Source organism: Ctenopharyngodon idella, chromosome 18 (assembly GCF_019924925.1).
Source record: "Ctenopharyngodon idella isolate HZGC_01 chromosome 18, HZGC01, whole genome shotgun sequence".
NCBI lineage: Eukaryota > Metazoa > Chordata > Actinopteri > Cypriniformes > Xenocyprididae > Ctenopharyngodon > Ctenopharyngodon idella.
Genome location: NC_067237.1, coordinates 19,048,382 through 19,069,509, shown reverse-complemented (window position 1 = coordinate 19,069,509; position 21,128 = coordinate 19,048,382). Strand labels below are relative to the sequence as shown.

The 21,128-nt window shown below is 35.3% G+C and overlaps 1 protein-coding gene across 1 annotated transcript in view; it reads right to left on the bottom strand.

Moving 5' to 3' along the window:
* LOC127499508 (FERM domain-containing protein 5) overlaps positions 1-20,690 on the bottom strand; it is a 124,211-nt gene extending 103,521 nt beyond the window's left edge. The window contains exon 1 of the mRNA XM_051869869.1: positions 20,336-20,690. Coding sequence (XP_051725829.1) covers positions 20,336-20,437 — 102 coding nt within the window. The 5' untranslated portion in view covers positions 20,438-20,690. The remainder of the gene's footprint in view (positions 1-20,335) is intronic.
* Between the last annotated feature and the right edge of the window lie 438 nt (positions 20,691-21,128).

Here is a 21,128-nt window from a genome sequence, read left to right as displayed (position 1 = left end):
CTGAAGGCAAGGTTCTGAGACACAGGCCTCTGGCGGTACGTGTGCTTCTTCAGCAAGGCAGCTGGAGATAATCATTTACCTTTGTTGACTTGAAAAGGCGCATTCTGCTCACCCCGCTTTTTACATGCCTAATCAGCGCCGACTAATTTCACCCCCCACAGGAGCGGCTCATGTCCGCTTTGAGCCGCCCCCTCCAGGTCTCCAAGCACCTTGTAAGATGTTAAAGATGCCACTCAAGCACATAAATATGGCCAACAAGCCATGTCAAATTGTTTACTTCAATAGAGCCTATTTCCTTCCGCCAGCTAGAGTGAGGAACACAAATCTATCTATCTATCTATCTATCTATCTAGCCTGATTTCAATATCTATGTTTCCATCTTCTTCTATGCAAATTTGGGGAAAAAATGCTAGATGCGCTCAATTGAGTCAGATATTTTTTTTTTTTATCCGATAAGAAGACGTGCATAAACTATGATGGAAACACATTTACTGAATAAATCCCTCGATGCACAAAAAAAAAAAAAAAAACCTTTGCCTCAACAGTGGATGTGATTGGATAACTGGACTAACCAGCGGATCAGTGTCATCGCAGAGCATCTCAGATGTTGGTTCTATCATTCTGAAATGCTTGAGCCAAAGTCTGTCATCGGAATGATTTGGTTTAATTCCCTTCCAGAAGCGTCTCACATGATTGCCTTCAACAAACATCAGGCATCCGAACGCAAGATAACATGACAGTGTTTATTGCATTTTGTCTGCGCGTTCTGAGACGCAAGTCATTTATGATGTGGCTTCCACGACTGCAGGAACTTCCATTACAGATGCTGCACCAGTTTCCCAGGAAGTGACGATTTTATTCTCTTGAACGCAAGGGCATTATTTGCAAATGTTTATGCGATATTACAATTTTGCATATACTGTTAAATTCGCAACTTTGGATGGAAACATAGCTATTGTTTATACATACACTCAAAAAATGCTGGGTTATAAATTACCCAAGTTCAGTTAAAAATGGACAAACCCAGCAGTTGGGTTAAATGTTTGACCCAACCTGCTGGGTAGTTTTATTTAACTCAACTATTGTTTAAAAATTACTATATTGCTTACTTAAAATGAACCCAAAAAAAAAAAAAATCCCAGCAAGTTGGTCAAACATTTAACCCAAACGCTGGGTTTGTCCAAATTTAACCCAACTTTTGGTTGTTTTTAACCCAGCATTTTTTAGAGTGTAGGTTTTCGTCCGTAACTAAACAAAAAGACATGAATTTTCTTTTATCCCACATGCTCTTAAACTGCTTTACAAATAACTTTTAGGTGTTTGATTGTATGAATTTTTAACCCAACAGTTGGGTTTGTCCATATTTGACCCAAATTTGGGTTTAAACAACCCAGCATTTTTTAGATTGCATCCCCAAACCTAAACATTTTTTAACAATATAAGAAACACTTTTCTACACTTTCATCAGACTAAACAGAAGACTAAACTGTGTGTTTTTTGGGGGCGGAGCAATGAAGGGAGGGGTGTGTTTGTTTGGCAGTGTTTCTCAGAAATCGCTTACTGCACCTTTAAAGTAAAAGCCTTTTCCCTTTTCTATGTACTACAAATATAGGCCATTCACACTGATTTTTCTCACACAGCTACACTGCCTACACAGCACGATGCAAGCTCAGAATACAAACAGATTGAACACAAGCAAGCAACTCTCCCAATGGTGCCTGGTGGTAAAAACAATCCGCTGATATTACACCAGAACGGTACAGCCGTGAAACTGTGTTTTTATTGTACAGCATTATTGCATTACTTATCTAATATCTCTATAGTTACAGCCTTGGTGGAAAAGGTCCATTCCCACATACTTTTGTGTCCCATTAAAGATGGTATATATATGGAAACGCTCTCAGGACTATCTATTTCTGACCCATGGGAAGACAAGGGAGCATTCAGCAATCCTTTTTGAAAGCAATTGCACTTGGTAGTACCCTTTTCATTTATGTACGGAATATGATAAATATATCTGATATTTTAAACTGGCCAAGATCCAATATCTAATCTCCTACTGAGATATACAGTACTTACATTTTCCAACATGGCATGGATGCGCTCTGCATGAATCAGTGTAAAATCAGTGTCAAACATCCTGTCTTCTGCACTCCATGGTCTGTCAGTGAGCAAGCGGCAGCTTATATCAGTCATATGAAGGAGGTGTTATGAGTATTGAACATCCTCCTTTAGCCAAGTTTGCCAGTACTGTGCTATAGTGCACCCATCAAACACCATAAAGTGCATTTACTATGCCTACACACTGTTATGATATCTGAAACCTGAAACATGAGCTTCATTTTAAGCTTGACACAGTCCATAGAATCAGATTTGTTGCAAAAATTGAGGCAGAAATGTCAGTCTAGATGTGTGGCCCTCTTCCGCTTAATTTAATATTGGCCTGAACTGACAAAGTTCAGTGTCATCTGGAGTGTATACAGCTATATATTGAAGCTGGCAGCACCTATTAAAATGTCTGGCAGTAATAAGTCAGCCCGGACCTTGTGACAATAATGTTTATCAGACTATAAATATTGATATCATCTGTGCTGATGAATATCTATGATCGCTAAACTAAACTTACTTAACTGCAATGGCACATGAAAGACATTAAAATATGCAGCTCTGACCCTCCTCAGCCACTAGTATTGAAGACAGGTCTCAATAGACCAGGTTAGACAGGTTTAGAGGTGGATTAAAAAAGAGGCTGTGTGGGATATACTTGCAGTCTTTACAATGGCAAGCACTGGATAAAGGTCCAAGATCAAGTAATTTTCACAAGTCAATTTTCAAAACAGCTTTATGAAGTTTTTATCTACTGAAAGTTTTTTTTTCGTCAGCTGAGCAGTCGGTTATGTTATAAAACCACAGTACAAACCATTGAATGCACTGGACTTCTATCCCTCACAGCCTCATTTTCATTCCTGTCAGAAATTACATATGGTATTACTCTGATCAAATGGGTCATGGCATGAGAAATCAAATTTGTCTCAATCTTTTGACATATAAGAGGTCTTTGTACCATTAAATAGTCCTGCAAGTTTCATAGCTTAAAACATTCTCCTTAAACAAAGCATTTATTCAATGAAGCTCTAAAAAAACATTTTGTTTTCATATTGTCAGATCTTTGGCGTCACACGGGCAAATACATTTGCATATGACCGCCTCCAGAGCAAGACGTCGACTAATAGTTATACATCATCGCTCTATAGACCCCGCCCACTGGCATTCAGTCGCTTAACGGCTGACATTCGCGTCAAACGCAAATAAAACCCATTATAATCACTGATGCTGTCTACACTGATACAGTATACAGATGCATGTTCAGTTTCTGACATACTCCTTGTCGACAACATGGAAGAGTGAAAGAACGTTCACTTTGACACATTCCGGTTTAAACGCGTGACCTTTTCCAATGTGATTACGTAATGTGTGGCGCATCACAGAGCAGTGCAAGACAAGCATTTGTGGTTAAAAAGTATTTTTTTTTTAGAAAATGACCGATTGTTTCGCTAGATAAGACCCTTATTCCTTGTCTGGGATCATGTAGAGCCCTTTGAAGCTGCATTGAAACTGCAATTTTGGATCCCCGGTGAAGCCCACTATATGGAGAAAAATCCTGAAATCATGTTTTCCTCAAAAACCTTAATTTCTTTTTTGACTGAAGAAAGAAAGACATGAACATCTTAGATGACATCGGGGTGAGTAAATTATCAGGAAATTTGAATTCTGAAGTGAACTAATCCTTTAAGAAACAGTCAAGTCAGGTCTCGAGACCCCTGAGATCTGTTCCAGTCTGTTGCGTTACATCCAGCTGCCATTATTAATTAATTTTAAATTGCATCATTTCATATTTAAAACATTTCACAGCATTATTTCTGCCTCTGTGCAGCATTAAACAGTGTGCACTTCTTATTATGTAAATGTAAAATATGTCGCTTGAGAGGCAGCTTCTGTGCCGCCTTTGTAATTTTGTTTCTCGGTTAAAGTGCATCTACTCACAGCTGTCAGACTCGCATTGCTATTAATTTCCAAAACAAGTGAGGCAGAGGCAGAGATAAATTTCTGGATATAGGAGTAAACATTAATATCTCTGTTCCGTCCTACTGCACATACTCTCTCTCTCTCACACTCTCGTTCTCTTTGAACCGCTGATGTAATCCTCTAGTTCAGTCCTGACGTGTTCTCTACTCCATCCAATAGCATCGTCCCTGCACCATGACATGGGTAAACACCAGCCACGCACTAGTGAGGTTTCTCTTCATGAAACATTCAGGCCTAGCACACATTTTAATCTTTAATATCCCGACCGTAGCAACAATGTGGAATGATCGGTGAGCACACAGTGTGACAGCTACCCGTCTCACACAAACATCCACAAACAAACACATGCATGATGAGGAAGACACATCTCACATGCCTGAACTTCATGCTGTGCAGCATTTACAGTAGCACTAATAAATCAGCAGAGAAAGAGCAGCTCAGTGCGTGAACCATATTCCCGGTGTGAGTTTGTCACAGACGGTGTGTCTTCAGCTGCACTGGTGCAGTGATGACAGCGCAATACTGTGCCAGGGAACACACTGCACTGCTCCGCTGCTGGGACAGACTGTCTCCCTTATCCAAGTCATGTCTCTTAACTACAATTTACTAACTGGTGGAATGAACTTCAGGGCTGAACAATAAACATTTTTTTTCTGCTTTGCCATTTGTGCCAGTAGTTCTAACTTGCTATGATTTGGCAATAGGCACGAGGCCGCAGGTAATCACAGCATGCTGATATACAGCCATATCGCATGTCTACAAGTGTGATATTGCATTTAAACAACAGTTCGACGGCACAAGTGTGTAAATAAATAAAAGATAGCAATAGAGTGTCTTTAAAACCATCTTTTGTGCAGAACTACTTCCTTCCACTACGGATTCAAATCTCAAGTTGACAGTTTGACCAAGCCTCCGTTACTACTTCTAAAACTTCAAAACTAGTAACAAAGGAATGTTGAGTCCCTCCATTGAAACTCATTGTATTTTGTACAGTATTATTGAGAGAGAGAGAGAGAGAGAGAGAGAGAGAGAGAGAGAGATCGCCTGAGCGAGCATTACCTGTCTGATATAACATTCATTCTTCAGGTCGATGTCCATAATATTATATCCATTATAAAAATCTGCTTGAATGTTCGCTGAGGAAAGCAATCTTTGTATTTGTCCTTTTTACATTTAAGGGAATTTTTCATAACGGCGCTAAAACAACATCCTTTGTTTACAAAAGTCCATTTCAATTTTAAAAAATTTAAATTTTCAATTTAAAACTCATTCACTCGTAAACTTTGCCGCCATCTAATGGTGTATTAATGTAACTATAATGTAAAATAATATTTATTGAACAACAATATTTAAAATGACAGCAATTTTAAATTGGCATTGTAAATGACAATAGGAAATAAACACAATTGTACAATTCAGTCAAACGTACAAAAGCAGTGCTCTACAGGAAGTTAAATATAGCCTTAATATTAAGTTATTAAATTTAACATAACCCAATTCGATTTGCTCAGGAACAAGTATTAGTATGTATACCCAAAATTAATTACATCTCATGTTTAACCACTATAAGAGCCAGTGCCAAATCCCCGAAGCACTTGCCGAGATGAAGCTGTTCTCGGCGGGTACACGAGCACTGAACGGCCGCTGACGGCCTGGAGCTCGCATCTCCGAAAACGTCTAAACAAATTGCAAAATAGGTGCTATGATTAAATATGAGTCACATATTTCAGGTCTAAACAACTACATTCTCGCCTAAAAAACTTTTAAAACTATAGTTCATGGTACAACAAGTGTAGTATTTGTAAAAAATATGGTGGATTTACTTGGCTGCCATGACAGTCGCTTCAAGCGGAGTGATACAAAGGGTGAAAAGGTAGGAGTGCTGTTTTCACTAGAATATCACATGACTCTCAGCCAATCAGATTCGAGAACCAGAAAGAACTGTTGTGTGTGTATATATATATAATATATATATATACATCTATATTTGCAACAACAATATTCAGTGCATCAACAAAGCCCAATAGGATACAAATCTTTTTGTCCAAAACCTTGATGTCAAATAATAAATGAAATGTTCAAACATATTTCTGAAATTTAAATCACATCTATTTATGGTTCATGTAATGGCTCCACTTGCTACAGATTCCAATGAACAACCCTGAACTCCAATCCTTCGCTAACTGGCATTTATAAACAAGCTGCACAGCATTTTTTTCAAGATTAGTATATGGTATATCACATAAGACTGTAAAGTTAGTGAGAATCCAGACACTGACTCCTTGTTGGTGACGAGTGAAGTTTGGATGGAAGCACTAAACTCACATGCTGAAAGAGAGCTATTATACAAAGAGCTTATGACGTAACGAAATAAGGTTTTACAGAGAGAATCACTAAAGGAGCACTTTAACCAATGCAAACAAGACAGTATATGGCCTGCTCTGAAATCCAGCCAATGAAACGAGCCAAACTTCACCAAAAGAACAAGCCGACCAATGAAATCACCAGCATTAAATTACAAGAATTTCCAGGCAGAGTAATCTGGACAAATTCTTTTAGAACACTTAAACATTAGAAATAAGCTGAAAAGGACATCAAGATTTAGATACTAGACCTAAATATTGCACAAACAGTTACAATACAAAATCTCAGAAGGGTGTGACAGAAGCATCAGCAGGGCTGAAGAGCAGCCGGCGTGGGAAAGAGAGAATGAGGTCAGGTACGGGGGAAAGACAGAGAGCTTGAGGTCTTTGTACGACGTCACTTTCATCCACATTACTGGCAGGTTTCCATTACAAGCCACTGTTGAGAAAGGTCAGTGTGAGAACAACAAGATTCCATCCATTTATTTGCAGTGTAAGGACTATTTGTCTATTGTTACAGTGTGTGCAAAGAGACATCCACACTATTAGCCAACACATTTGAGCATGTTGTTGGGGAGTCACCCTAGCAACTGTGAAGAACCTGATACCATTTGAGCACTCGGACCTTAATGTTGAATTAACTTAGGAAACATCTCCTCCCCTCACTTTCTGAATTTCAATAAATTCCTTCTGTTTGCAAATGTACATACTATATGTACTAAATAATATCTAATAAAACACTGGAATGCTCTACTAATTTTATAACGTGCTCTTAACACAAGCCAAATTAATTAAGAATAAAGTAAAAATAGAATAGAAAGACAGTCGCTAAAAATTCTACAAGGGAGCTCAGTCATCACAACATTATAAAGTACAACATACAAAAAATGGATATTAATTTTAAGACTTAAGTTTAGTTTAAATTATTAATGTTTTTAAAGATGTTAAAGAGAGTTACGCCAGAGGTAATCTAAATGTAAAAACAGGCAATATATATATATATATATATATATATATAAAATAAATAATTATTAAAATATTAAATTAACTAATATATATATATATATATATATATATATTATAAATTATAAATTATATATATATATATATATATATATATATTTATTTATTTATATTATGTATAAATATATATACTATCTATATATATATATATATATATATATATAATAATAATTATTAAATTAACTAAAAAATAAATATTATAAATTATAAATAATATTTGTAAATAATACATATATATTTTAATTAAATGTAATTTATTAATTATATATATACTATTTATATATATACATACATATATATATATAAATTACAAATAATATTATAAATAAGTATAAATCACAAATAATATTTGTAAATATTTTTATATATATAAATTATAAATAATTATTAAATTAACTAAAAAAATATATTATAAGTTATTATAAATATAATTATAAATATATTAAATATATTATAAATTGTAAATAGTTAATAAATTAAAAAAATATATATATTATAAATTATAAATAATATTTGTAAATTCATGTCAAAATTTCCTACTTTTGCTTAGAAATCTGAGTTCTTAAAGTCACAAACAGAGCAGATTCTTAAATATTTCATCTTTTATATTTATTTTATATTTCCCAAAATCCCACATTTTTTACCACTGTTTATTTCCAAGTTAAACATTCAAAAAATAAGTTAAAATAAATATTAAAACTTTTTTGGAGCCCAATGTATATTTAAAAAAGCAACCTTCATCAGCGTTCATATGACAATGTAAAGAAGGCCGTATGGAAGGCCTGTAATATTGTGACAATTATATACAACGTCTAAAATACGGAGGACAGCATTCTCAATAATAACTAGCTTTTCAAGCTCCTCTTCATCCATGACAGCAGTTTGGGGGTTCAAATCGGACATCTTCACTTTGAGGATTATCAAGTTTTTTTCTATAAGTAGCAACATAATTATACAGAGACGTCTTTCATATACCCAACGCAAGGGTTTCGCTGCTGGGGATGACAGGCAGAAAGTCATGATGAGGAAGACACATCCCACTTTTAGCCTGAGCTGTTCAAAATGAAAGCTCCTTAAAGGGCCAGGGATTATTATGAGTGAGATTTCTTTACTCGAGTCCTCTTCAACCTCCCACATGCACAGATATATATATGCTGCACACACACATGATATAGCCATGGCAGGCTCGAATCATTAAACCAGCTGACACACATACTCACACACGCTGTTTTTCAAACCACCAAGAGATTAAAGAGCCATTAATTTCATTCATCATCCTCTCATAAGATGATTTCCGACGTGGAGGAGGAGGCCAAAGGGAGCAGAACCAGCGGCGGTAAATCAGGGCTCAAACCCTCTTTAGAAACACGATCACAATCATCAGAAGCAGTTGCTGCTTAAAAGCACAAAAATATGGCATGAATTGCTGATAAATGGGTCTGTGATGTTTGCTGATTTACTTTGTAAGGACAGAACAAATTTGTGAGATTAAAGAAACATTTTATCAGAGTGTGTGATATGTTGACCTGTCTTATCATATCATTTAGGCTTTACTCCTGGTTTCCGAGTCAGGCATGACGCCACAAAGTTTCGAGCAGCAAAAAATGTGTCTTTCTGAATGATGCAACACAATAACAGCTCATCAGAACATATCTGATGTTTAATATACAGTTTTGTGTAGCAGGATTTTATAAATTTCACTATGGACAGGGCTGCCAAATATAACACCACAGCAAATTAATAAAAAACTAAAAGAAAGCAAAGCAAAACTGCAAGTAAACTTGACAGCCAGTGAACAGAATGAGTTTTTGTAATCAATATGAGCAACATGACTTATTTTTTATATTTTTCTTATTATTCTATATTATTAAATACTATTGCCATATACTATATTGCAATTATATATAAAACTATATACATACTGTATAATATTATTATTTATATCGAATATGTGTGTGTGTGTGTGTGTAAATATATATATATATATATATATATATATATATATATATATATATATATAGGGTGAATTCAGGTTGATTGGGACACTTTTTCCCAGTCATCTCAATGGTAATACCCTATATACTGTGTGTATATATATATATATATATATATATATATATATTATACAGAATATAATATAATATAATATTCAATTTCAAAGATTGGGGGTTTATAAGATTATTATCATCAAGGCTGCATTTATTTGATTAAAAAATACAGTAAAAACAACAATATTGTGAAAAACATTCAAATATTTTTTTCTATGTGAACATATGTTAAAATGTAATTTATTTCTAAAGCTGAATTTTCAGCATCATTACTCCAGTCTTCAGTGTCACATGATCCTTCAGAAATAATAATATGCTGATTTGGAAATATATTTTGTAACATTATAAATGTCTTTACTCTCACCTTTGGTCAATTTAATGTGTCCTTGCTGAATAAAAGTATGAATTTCTAACAATATATAATATAATATTAAAAAATTACATAAAAAATATATATTCACACTTCTAGTATGTCTAGTATGTCAAAAACGCAAAATGTTTCTTGTCCCGTCACATTCAGTTATAATAAATGACATTAATCATATCATATGAATCAAATAATAGCATGTTTTCAATTCAAAATGCCGATATTTCATAAAAATGTTGAGTAGTTTGCATCACTGGATAAAACGAAAGCGTCTCATTGGAATTCGCACTCGTCTTCTGTGAACAATAAGCCCCGCCTTCTTTGATCTGATTGGCCAGCTCACTCATTCTGACAGTGATGAGCGCTATTAGACTGCTGATGCATACCAGCCTAAAAAAAATGTAACTTTTAAAACTTTTTTTGTCATCCTAACAACAAACAGAGCGGTGCATAATGGAGTACAGCAGAGCAGCATTAATAATATCAAATATGTCTATGGTGGTTACAACCTTGATATGATATAATATAATATAATGTTAAAAAAAATTACAAAAAAGGTTTATTCTCTTGGGAAAATAAACTTGCATTTGGAGAGACGGCGCCTTGAATTTCTTCACAGACCCTGTAAAATATCTCTAATTGTGCTTGAGTGATCCTAGAGGAAAGTACTTGCATTTGCACCACAAACACACATTTTACACCGTGGGATCATTCACCTAGAAGTAACACAGCATGTTCTGCCACAAATGGCTGACACACAATTCTTTTTTCCTCTAAAACGCAAGACTGCATCTCGAAAGCATTTCCTCAACACATTTTATAGTTAGAAAGAGCAATATGGCAATGGATTTCAGAGAGATGCATCTTCAGCATGGTTGAGTGCACTTGCAATTAGTGCTAATTAGAGTTCCAGGGTACCAAAACACAAGAAGTGATAAGTAGAGATGCCCACATGTCCTCACAGGAATATGAAGCCGGAAAGTCCACCAAGAAACCAACTGAATAACACATAACCTTCATGGCAACCTTAAACGCACAAATACTCCATTATTTGTGTTTGTGTTTAGAGGACAATTACATGTGTGTGATGTGTGTGCTAATTTGTGATACTCTTTCTCTCTCAACCCACTCACACAAACACACTCTCATCATGTTCTCACTGTTAACGCAGCCTAGCCGCGGTTGTCTGTGTGCTTTTTCACTGTGACCTGTAGATGTGAGAAGCTTGTAAATTGCCTGCAATCACTGAGAACAACAGCGAGGGAGAGGGACGCAAAGAGCTGCAGCCTCAGTAAAATTCAAATTGCCTCTGCAAGGGCATCTTATGATGAGAGCTCACTCTTCCCTCAGATATAGAGAGACAATACATAATTCATGCCAGCTGAACATCTAGGGTCATGCTAGTCATTGCAAACTTTTTTAGGTAAAAGACTGATGCAGATCTACTTTTATTTTTATTCTATTAAAGATATTTTCAATTTTGCCACAGCTGAATGATTGACACTGACAATATATGGCCCTCTGAAAAGACTGTTTATCCCTCACATCCTTGTTATCATTTGTGGGAAAAAATGGAATCCACTCTGAATAAACTCCATTTTTATGTCAAGTTTTGATTAAAGTCTAACTAGAGCTGCACGATTCTGGATAAATTTTGTTTGTTTCAAATAGAGTTCACGATTCTTCCACAGACAACTAAACAAAATAACATGTAATTTACCAGAGGTTCTGACAAAATGTTAATTGCTGAAGTCTAATTGAAATGTTTAATTAATTTGAATGAATCATTTTTAAAAATCGGGTTTAAATGAATGATTCAATGACTCACTCATAATAACTACTTTGTTTACTGTAAGAATCAGCGTTTTTGAATGAATCTGTTGAATGAATGATTCAATGACAAATTCATTTTTAACAGTCACTTGTCGCCACCTAGTAGCGTAACACCGTGTCCTAACCAAATGTGATGTGTTTCTAGCGACAAGCAGTTTATCTGTCCACACCAAACATGACACGACTATGACGTGACAAAATCAATCAAAAACCACAGTCAATCAGAAGAGCGTGAAGGCGGGCTCTCTTGGGAAGCGCACGGCAGTCACAATGAAATGGATGAGTATATTTAAACATTATTTAAAATACATACGGAGTGACTGAACCAACCTTTGTCATGGAATACACTTGTTTCTTCACAAAGAGTTGACAGTTTGAACGTTCTTGTGACCATTTATTTATTTTCACGATCTGAGGTGGTTATCAATGGTTACTTTCAGTACGGCTACAAAGCTGTATAATAATAATAAACCACATAAACATTACCTGAGGTTATCATTGCCATACTTTGTGTTGTTGTTCCAGCCGCGACGTCGCAGAGAAATAGAAACCGTTTCTAAAATAGAATCATCACGTGTCGACGTCGCCGCTAGTTAGGACAAAAAATCTGATTAACATGGAAAAGATACCTTTTATCGCGTGTCGTGGCATCGCGTGTAGTTAGGACACAGTGTAACGATGTAATCGACTACTTTCAAAATGTGATTTGCTCGCTTCCATAGACATCAGTGTTTATATCTGAAATATAAACTTATATCCCAGTGCTTCTGTGATAATTTGAATATTTGCAACACAGAAATAACAATACTGCGTAGATGAAAAGAAGCTGTTTCATATGACAACTGCTCTCTCTGGCTCAGCGGCAGTGCAAACACAGATTTGAATGTTCCGCTGTGATTTTGTGTGCAGCTCGCACAGCTCTACTTTTAACGTGTGAAAATTAAGAAATCAAAATATTGTATTAGTAATGAAATATTACAGTTGTTGTACTATAAAATTATTTTATTATTTTATTAAATACTTGAATTATTGCAATATATTTCTTATTTTGTTTAATGTTTTTATTTAATAATATTCACAATAAAAATAATCACAATTAATTTGAGTTATATTGAAAGAGTCAAAAACAGTGGAAATGAGCCCTATTAAAACTCAAATGGAAAGGTTTTTTCACTTTATGAAGTTGGTTCTTGTAGAGTATACATGCTCATTTTTCAAGTTTTCCCCAAATTCCTTTATTTTATTTAAATTACTTTTATTGATTGGCTTATTTATTTTCTATGCAGATGTCAACTAAGGGTACGTTTACACGACAACAATGTACTAAAAACTGAAAAGTTTTTTCTTTGCATTTTCACGTACAGATGACGATGTCAAAAACGACTAAAAACGTTGTATTATGCAGCCAGGCCAGTAGTTGGCGATGTCACTTTGTAGGGGAACATTACGCGCCTATAGAATGAAAGCATAAAATGCATGTGCATGACGTCACCGTTTTCACAAATGTGTGTTTTTGTAGTTTACACGGAGATGATAACGGTATCATTTTCAAAAACTTGCACTTTGAAACCCGTTTTCAAAAGTTAATGTTTTCAGGCCCCTAAAACGAACAGCCAAAACGCATAAAAAGTTTGCTGTTTTTAGTTGAAAATGTTGTGTAAACTGCCCCTAAATCATCCAAACCATTCTAGAATTATGAATGCTTTCCAAATTTAGCTATTCAATTCAATGGTGAAAATGTATTTTTCTTCATATCGCAATACTGTATTTTTACATTGCATCGCAAAGTCAGTGTTTTTCCAATATTGGAATATAGTGCAATAGTCATATGGATTATTGTTATGGTACATTTATGGTGCTTTACTGTCATTTTTGAAGTCTTGCAGCCCCTGGTCACCATTTACTTTCCTTGTATGAAAGCATCATCATCCTGTTGTGTTTGAGAGAAATAGGAAAATGAAACCTTTTCGTAATAACAAGAGGAAGATTTTTATTCATTTTCAGGTGAACTATCCCTTTAAAATTTAGCCCGAGTTAAGCAAATGTGTAACATAAATAAACCCAGTAAATTCTGTATAGTCAGCACTTCTGAGCGTCACATCAGCTGCAATGTGCTACACTTAACACATTTAATTGTGTCATACAGATTTCCCCATATCACACCTTCAGTTTCACGATCATTCCAGCATGGAAACATGGGTTGCGTTTTGAAAAGCACATTAGCCGCACGTTAAGTGAACCAATCTTCCGCTGAGCTGCTACAAAATATGAACAGTGTGTTTGCTGATTGTCAAAAGAAAAACACAAGCTAGGCCAATTCACAAGCAGGTCTGAAGCCACCGGGGAGCTTTAAAGGAAGCTATCTGCTGGTGATGAAAGCACTTCCTGGAGGGACTGAATCTCAGCATAGTGGGAACAAGATATTTGGGGTAAAGAGGGAGGGAGTGAGGGAGAGAATAAAAGGCTGACCTAGTTCCGCCTTTCACTTGCTCCTTTCCCGGACTAGGTGTCCTGGAACCCCGAGGCCGAGCTGGCAGGCCTGCAACTCGTATAGAGGGAGCAGCGGAGGGCAGAAAGGATGTTAAACAATGACTGTGCACTCTCAACCTCTGCTGCCCAAGCTAGTGTGGATTATTCCCTGGCCACATCATTGCAGAGAGGGAGAGAGAGAAAGGAAAGCTGGCAGCTTGCTCTGTCACAGTCTCTCCTCCATTACGTCACTGTGCCAAACAACACAGCACTGCTGCACAAGGCACACCTGCTGCTGTCTGCACTGGAGTGACTCCAGCTATATATCAGCCCTGCTGCTCACCTCCCTGCCTGGCACTCACTACAGACACGCACAGCCCGGCTACAATTAGCACTCACAGATTCAAATCTACAAAATACCATAGAAAAACTTTTATTATTTACTTTATAGTAGTGCTGATGCTGATATGTGTTTCCGCAATAAAATAAAAAAGGTAATTGTGACTTTTTATCTCACAATTCTGACTTTTTTTCTCAGAATTGCATGATATAAAGTCAGAATTGCGAGATATAAAGTCAGAATTACAAGTTATAAAGTCAGAATTGAGAGATATAAAGTCAGAATTGCGAGATATAAAGTCAGAATTGTGAGTTATAAAGTCAGAATTGAGAGATATAAAGTCAGAATTACAAGTTATAAAGTCAGAATTGAAAGATATAAAGTCAGAATTGCAAGTTATAAAGTCAAAATTGTGTGATATAAAGTCAGATTGGCGAGTTATAAAGTCAGAATCAAGAGATATAAAGTCAGAATTGCGAGTTATAAAGTCAGAATTGCGAGATATAAAGTCACGATTGCGAATTAAAAAGTCAGAATTGCGAGTTATAAAGTCAGAATTGCTTAAAGTCAGAATTAAGAGATATAAAGTCAGAATTGCGAGTTATAAAGTCAGAATTGCGAGTTATAAAGTCAGATTTATGAGTTATAAAGTCAGAATTGCGAGTTATAAAGTCAGAATTGCGTGATATAAAGTCAAAATTGCGAGATATAAACAATTCTGAGAAAAATGTCAGAATTGCGTGTTTATATCTTGCAATTCTGACTTTATAAGATGCAACTGAGAGTTTATATCATGCAGTTCTTATTTTATAACTCACAATTGTTTATATCTCACAAAAAAAGAATTGTGTGATATAAAGTCAGAATTACGTGATATAAAGTCATAATTGCGTGATAAAAACTCGCAATTCTGAGAAAAAAAGTCAGAATTGCGAGATAAAAAGTCGCAATTAATTTTTTTATTATTTTATTTAGTGGTGGAAACAAGCTTCCATACAATACTGATGATATAACAATGCCAATATATTCACAATATAATTAGGATGTACACATCCTAAACCCAATTTTAATTAAAACACTCATTTTGCCCAATGTTTACTTAAAATATGTGAGATCAGAAAATGCACTTTTGGCAAGGAAGACAATTGTTAAACATTAGATACAATACTGCATGAGTTAACATGAACTAACAATGAAAAATGCTTCTAAAGCTTTTATTAATCTTAGTTAATGTTAATTTTAACACTAATATATTATTAATAAATTAATAGTAGAAAAACAAGAGGTAAAATCATCCACATTTATAGTATTACATACAATGTCATCAGATATTTCACTGTAAGCCAAGAAAACGTCTTAAGACATGTATAAGTGCCGTCAGAATATGATTACTCCGAATTATTATCGCAAGGACTAAGAAATCATTCCTTCATTTGAAATCACCAACATATTCCCTTCCATTTTACTCAAAACTTTTTCTCTTTTACTGTAAAAGCATCCCAACGGGCCTTTAAATATCAACAGGTCAACACAATGTTGGATTGTGGCAATAAAACAAACACTCGTTCCTCATAAAGGCTGTTTAAAGTGTTCACTCTTGAAAAATTCCTTCCTTTTTTCCTCCTTCTAATCCTCTCTAACATGCAATGATTGTCTTGATGTGTCGAAACTCTATGAAAGCCCTGAGGGAGTACGTGTCATCTAGGAGCCACAGTCCTCGCAGACTTCTGAGGGCTGAGAAATAGGATTCTCTCAGATTGACTGTAATAGAAAGCGATCTGTGGGCTCCCATTTCATTTCAAGCTACACAAGAAACAAAGGATTCCTCAAAGAAAGACAAACAGCTCCATACAAGAAGAAATGTGTCTGTGTGTCTGAGTCTCCTACTAAAAGAAATCACATCTGTCTCTGTTAATAACCTCTTATTAAATAACTAATATTATTATAACCAAATAAAAAAAATTAAGATTTAACCACTGAAAGACGTGCATCGGTCGATCACTAATATGAATATTGTGTAGGATTTTGTTGTTATGTGCAAAAACATGCTCAAATTTCTCACATTTTATATATTAAAACAAAAAACAAAACACTGAAAATATAAGTACATTATTATTTATTATTATTATTATGTGACTATACGTACAAGTATCTCTTGTCTGTGTTCTTGTGTTATTGAATAAAAAATGAGGGATCCCAAAAATTAAAAAAAAGAGATCATCTTTGTTGCATAAACTTAATCTATAATTTATGCATTCTCTGTTTTTTATATGCGGTTAATAGAAATAATTATTAATCAGTATCATGACAACATATTTTACAAAAAAATTAATAAATAATCCTACCAAAATAGTCAAAACACACCAAATCACAATGTCAATTGTGTGTCCCTGTAAAAACTGCAACAATGTTCATCTAAAACAAATACGGAGTTTTAAATGTGAAAAACAATGAGTATTTCCCTTCAAGACAGCAGGGTAATAAAACAGACTTTCTCTCAAAATATTATATATGGATGGATTGTAAAAACGACCTTTACAAGTGCTAGTAATGTTTGATTCTCCAGTGCTGTTCCGTCATTTTTGACCGAAAAATGATACGTTTTTTTTTTTTTCGAATTTGTTATTCATCGGAATGGTACGAAACTTGGTAAAGGTTTAGGCACTTGCTATGTGAACACACACAAAAAAAATCATGGACATAATTAAAAAAGACTAAATTATCCTGAGAAAAATAGTCACACTTGTACTGTTCATGGTCAAAAATGCCTGCATTAGAAACGAATGAGAAGCGAATTTCATCTAGTGGAAACATTTGGTACTGCGGCCAAATAAAATTTTACTGAAAGCTCATTTTTTGAGATATCAACTTCAAATTTGAAACATAACTTGTTTAGATTTACAGCTTTGATTTTTTTTCACATTTTTAGAGCAAAACATGTTTTGGAAAATATATATTTCATATACATTTTTTTTTTTAAATGTATTTTTATGCATTTTTCATAATAATAAACTTAAACTTCTATAACCTTTTCTTTGTTTCACTTCAGCAATAATCTACCAAGTGTCTTCCTTAAAGAAACACTCCACTTTTTTTGAAAATAGGCTCATTTTCCAACTCCCCTAGAGTTGAGTTTTACCGTTTTCGAATCCATTCAGCCGATCTCCGGGTCTGGCGGTACCACTTTTAGCATAGCTTAACATAGTTCATTGAATCTGATTAGACCGTTAGCATCTCGTTAAAAAATGACCAAAGAGTTTCAATATTTTTCCTATTTAAAACTTGACTCTTCAGTAGTTACATCGTGTACTAAGACCGAAGGAAAATTAAAAGTTGCGATTTTCTAGGCCGATATGACTAGGAACTATACTGTCATTCCGGCGTAATGATCAAGGAACTTTGCTGCCGTACCATGGGTGCAGCAGGTGCAATGATATTACGCAGCGTCTCTCACAAATGTCTCCATGGTTGCAAGGCACGCTCCCTGTGCAAGCGGGGGTCACAGGTGCTGCGTAATATCATTGCGCTTAGAAATTTCATTTTCAAGTCTATGCTCAAAAAGTGAATAACAGGTAATAAATGGATCATAACTATTCCATAAATATAATTTAGTACCACAAAATACCCTAAAAACACAAAATGTTAAATAAAAAAAAAAACATTTTCAAACTAAAATGTAGTACATTTCATTGAAATAAAAAAAATCAGTCATTTTTGACCGACACACGAGCAGCACCAAAGGGTTAAATAAAGAAACATAAAATGGGAAAACTACTATTAGTGTTTGATCATTGAGAAACATCTACTAACTACAACTGAAAAGAGTGAAATAGATAAGTTTGGTTGTTTCTCCATCTCTAGTGTTTATGATGTAACCCTCCGTTCATCACGGAGTAACAGACCTCCTATAATCTGCCGGATTTCACACACTCCTGTACAGCCAGTGCTTAGCAGCCAGCCATCCATGCTGCTTTACTAAACTGCTTGATTTACAAGCGCCCAAGGGGCAGTTTTGGAGACCAAAGCGTACATTATTAATGGATGTGTAGTGTTGACATCATGCCAGAATCCATACAACACTTTCCTGCATATGGGGCAATTCCAATACTATGACAATAAACTGTAAAGGGGACACATGCGTTTAATAAACAGATCCTCTGAAGCCAGTCCTGATGTGTTTACTACAGATACTCAGTCCAGACATAGAGTGATGCTGATGTTCAGGCAAAATGTTAGGCTTTCATTGTATGTTTCTTCCTGAAGCTGTCATTCTGTAGAACATCTCCTTTTATGTTCCACAGGAAAAAAAGACTTTTTGTAAATAATGACAGACTTTGGTTCCACTTTATATTATGTGTCTTTAACTGCTGTACTGGCATTTAAATTAATCTTTTGATAGAATGCAGTTATTGTGTGTGTACATGTTTTTACAATATAGTTATAAGTAGCACCTTATTTTACAGTCCTGTTCCCCATGTACAAACTACTTATTACAGTAATTATAATATCTGGGTATTAACTAGCTACTAACCCTGAACATACACCTAAACACTCTAAAAAAAATGCTGGGTTAAAAATAACCCAAGTTGGGTTAAAAATGGACAAACCCAACGATTAGGTTGTTTTAACCCAGCGGTTGGGTTAAATGTTTGACCCAACCTGCTGGGTAGTTGTATTTAACTCAACTATTGTTTAAAAATTACTATATTGTTTGCTTAAAATTAACCCCAAATAGATTGGTAATTAACATGTATTAATATGTTTAATAAATAAATATTTATTAATAAGTTTAATAAATAATAAACCTTTATTAAACTGCTTATTAATAAATGTTTACCTTTTGATTTTTATTGTTGCCTCTAGTAATTATGCGTCTGATTTTTAATTTCCAACCTATTTTGGATTCATTTTAAGCCAGCCATATAGTCATTTTTAAACAATAGTTGAGTTAAATAAAACTGCCCAGCAGGTTGGGCGAACATTTAACCCAACTTGGGTTGTTTTTAACCCAAGATTTTTTAGTGTAACCTTAACCCATGTAGTTACCTTATATTACTCAGTATTTTCTTAGGTAAGTACACTGTAAGTACATGTAAGTACGCGCACTGTAGTTTTATTTTAAAAATACCTTAATGTAATTAAAGCTGTAAATAATTTCTGTAATTACATCTATAATTACACTGTTGACCCTTCCCTTACACCTTAACCCACCCATACCACCAAATCTGTTCCTAAATGTACCCTTATCCCACCTTAATAGCAACAAAAGTGTTTTGCGTAAACTAAGAATTATTTTTCTTATGCAAGTGCATAGTAGTTAAAGACACCTAGTACAAAGTATACTATTCCTTTACACCAAAATATCCCTCAGGACGTTCCCAAAACATCTTGAACCAACCCATTATGAGTCCAAATGTATTTGGGAGTGCTCTTACAGACCTTATAGAAAAGAAATTGATCGTTTAAAATACACAAAGCCATATAAATAAACAGAGCAGATTCCAGTATAGCAGCAGCAGCACTTCAGTGTTTGTGCTGATTTATGGGAATGCAACACATCATCAACAATAGTCATGATGAGTGCAAAACAAGCCCGCTCCATCCAAAAACAACCTGAGACAGCTTTTACCCAAGCTACTACTCTATCAAACGAGCACTGCAGCACTTAGAAGTAACATGCCGGTTTTAGGGGGGATGCTGCTGGCACCTGCTATTAAAACCCACTGCGCACGCTTCTCCCAGCCTGCAACAAAAGGTCTGCTGATCGCTGTTTTTCGGCAGCACAGGTGCTGCTGCTGAGACTGACCTGAATGGTGCAGGTATACTCCGTATCATCCAGCAGTCTGACCGTACACATGTATTCTCGCTCCAGGTTTCTGACGCTGCCACTCATCAGCCGACTCAACATCTTCTCAACGCACGATCGCTGGTCTGCGTCCGGGACCAGAACAAAAAGCTCAAGCAATGTCACATCGACCAAACTCTCCGGTCGCCCAGGTAAAACGCGCTAACCAAAGCCGACAGCATCTTTATCCGGTGACATGAACGCCGCAGTTGTTCGGATGAGTGTTTTATTTCTTGTTATTGCGAACAGGTTCCTTCAGCACGCATCCAGGTCCAGATTAAGTCGCTGTGGTTACGAGCAGACAGTAGCAGCCCGTCTGTTGACCATTCACCGCTTGATATTTGAGCAAGGGGGCGGGACCATGGAAGCTGATTGACACGCCTTCTAGCCAATGGATAAGCTCTCCAAATAAGGACTGGTTTGAAATGGACAATAAAAGATTGGGGTGCTGCTGCGTATTTGGAGGTCATTGTTGTCCAATAAGATGCTGGACAAAGGTAGTAGTAAGGTTATAAGAATTACTCTTTGCTCGGTGTTATTTCCTGCAGCAATATTTTTTTTGTCTTCTTTATTTGGCAGTATGACAAGCATCAGTAACAAAATCAAATAAGTATTTTATGAAATATCCAATTTTTTCTGGCTACACATTTATCGAAAAAATATAAATTGAATATACTTTGTGAACTAGAACAAGAAACTATTTGTTCAAAATTCCTCTATAATGATTTAGAAAACTATATTGGGAGAAAATATG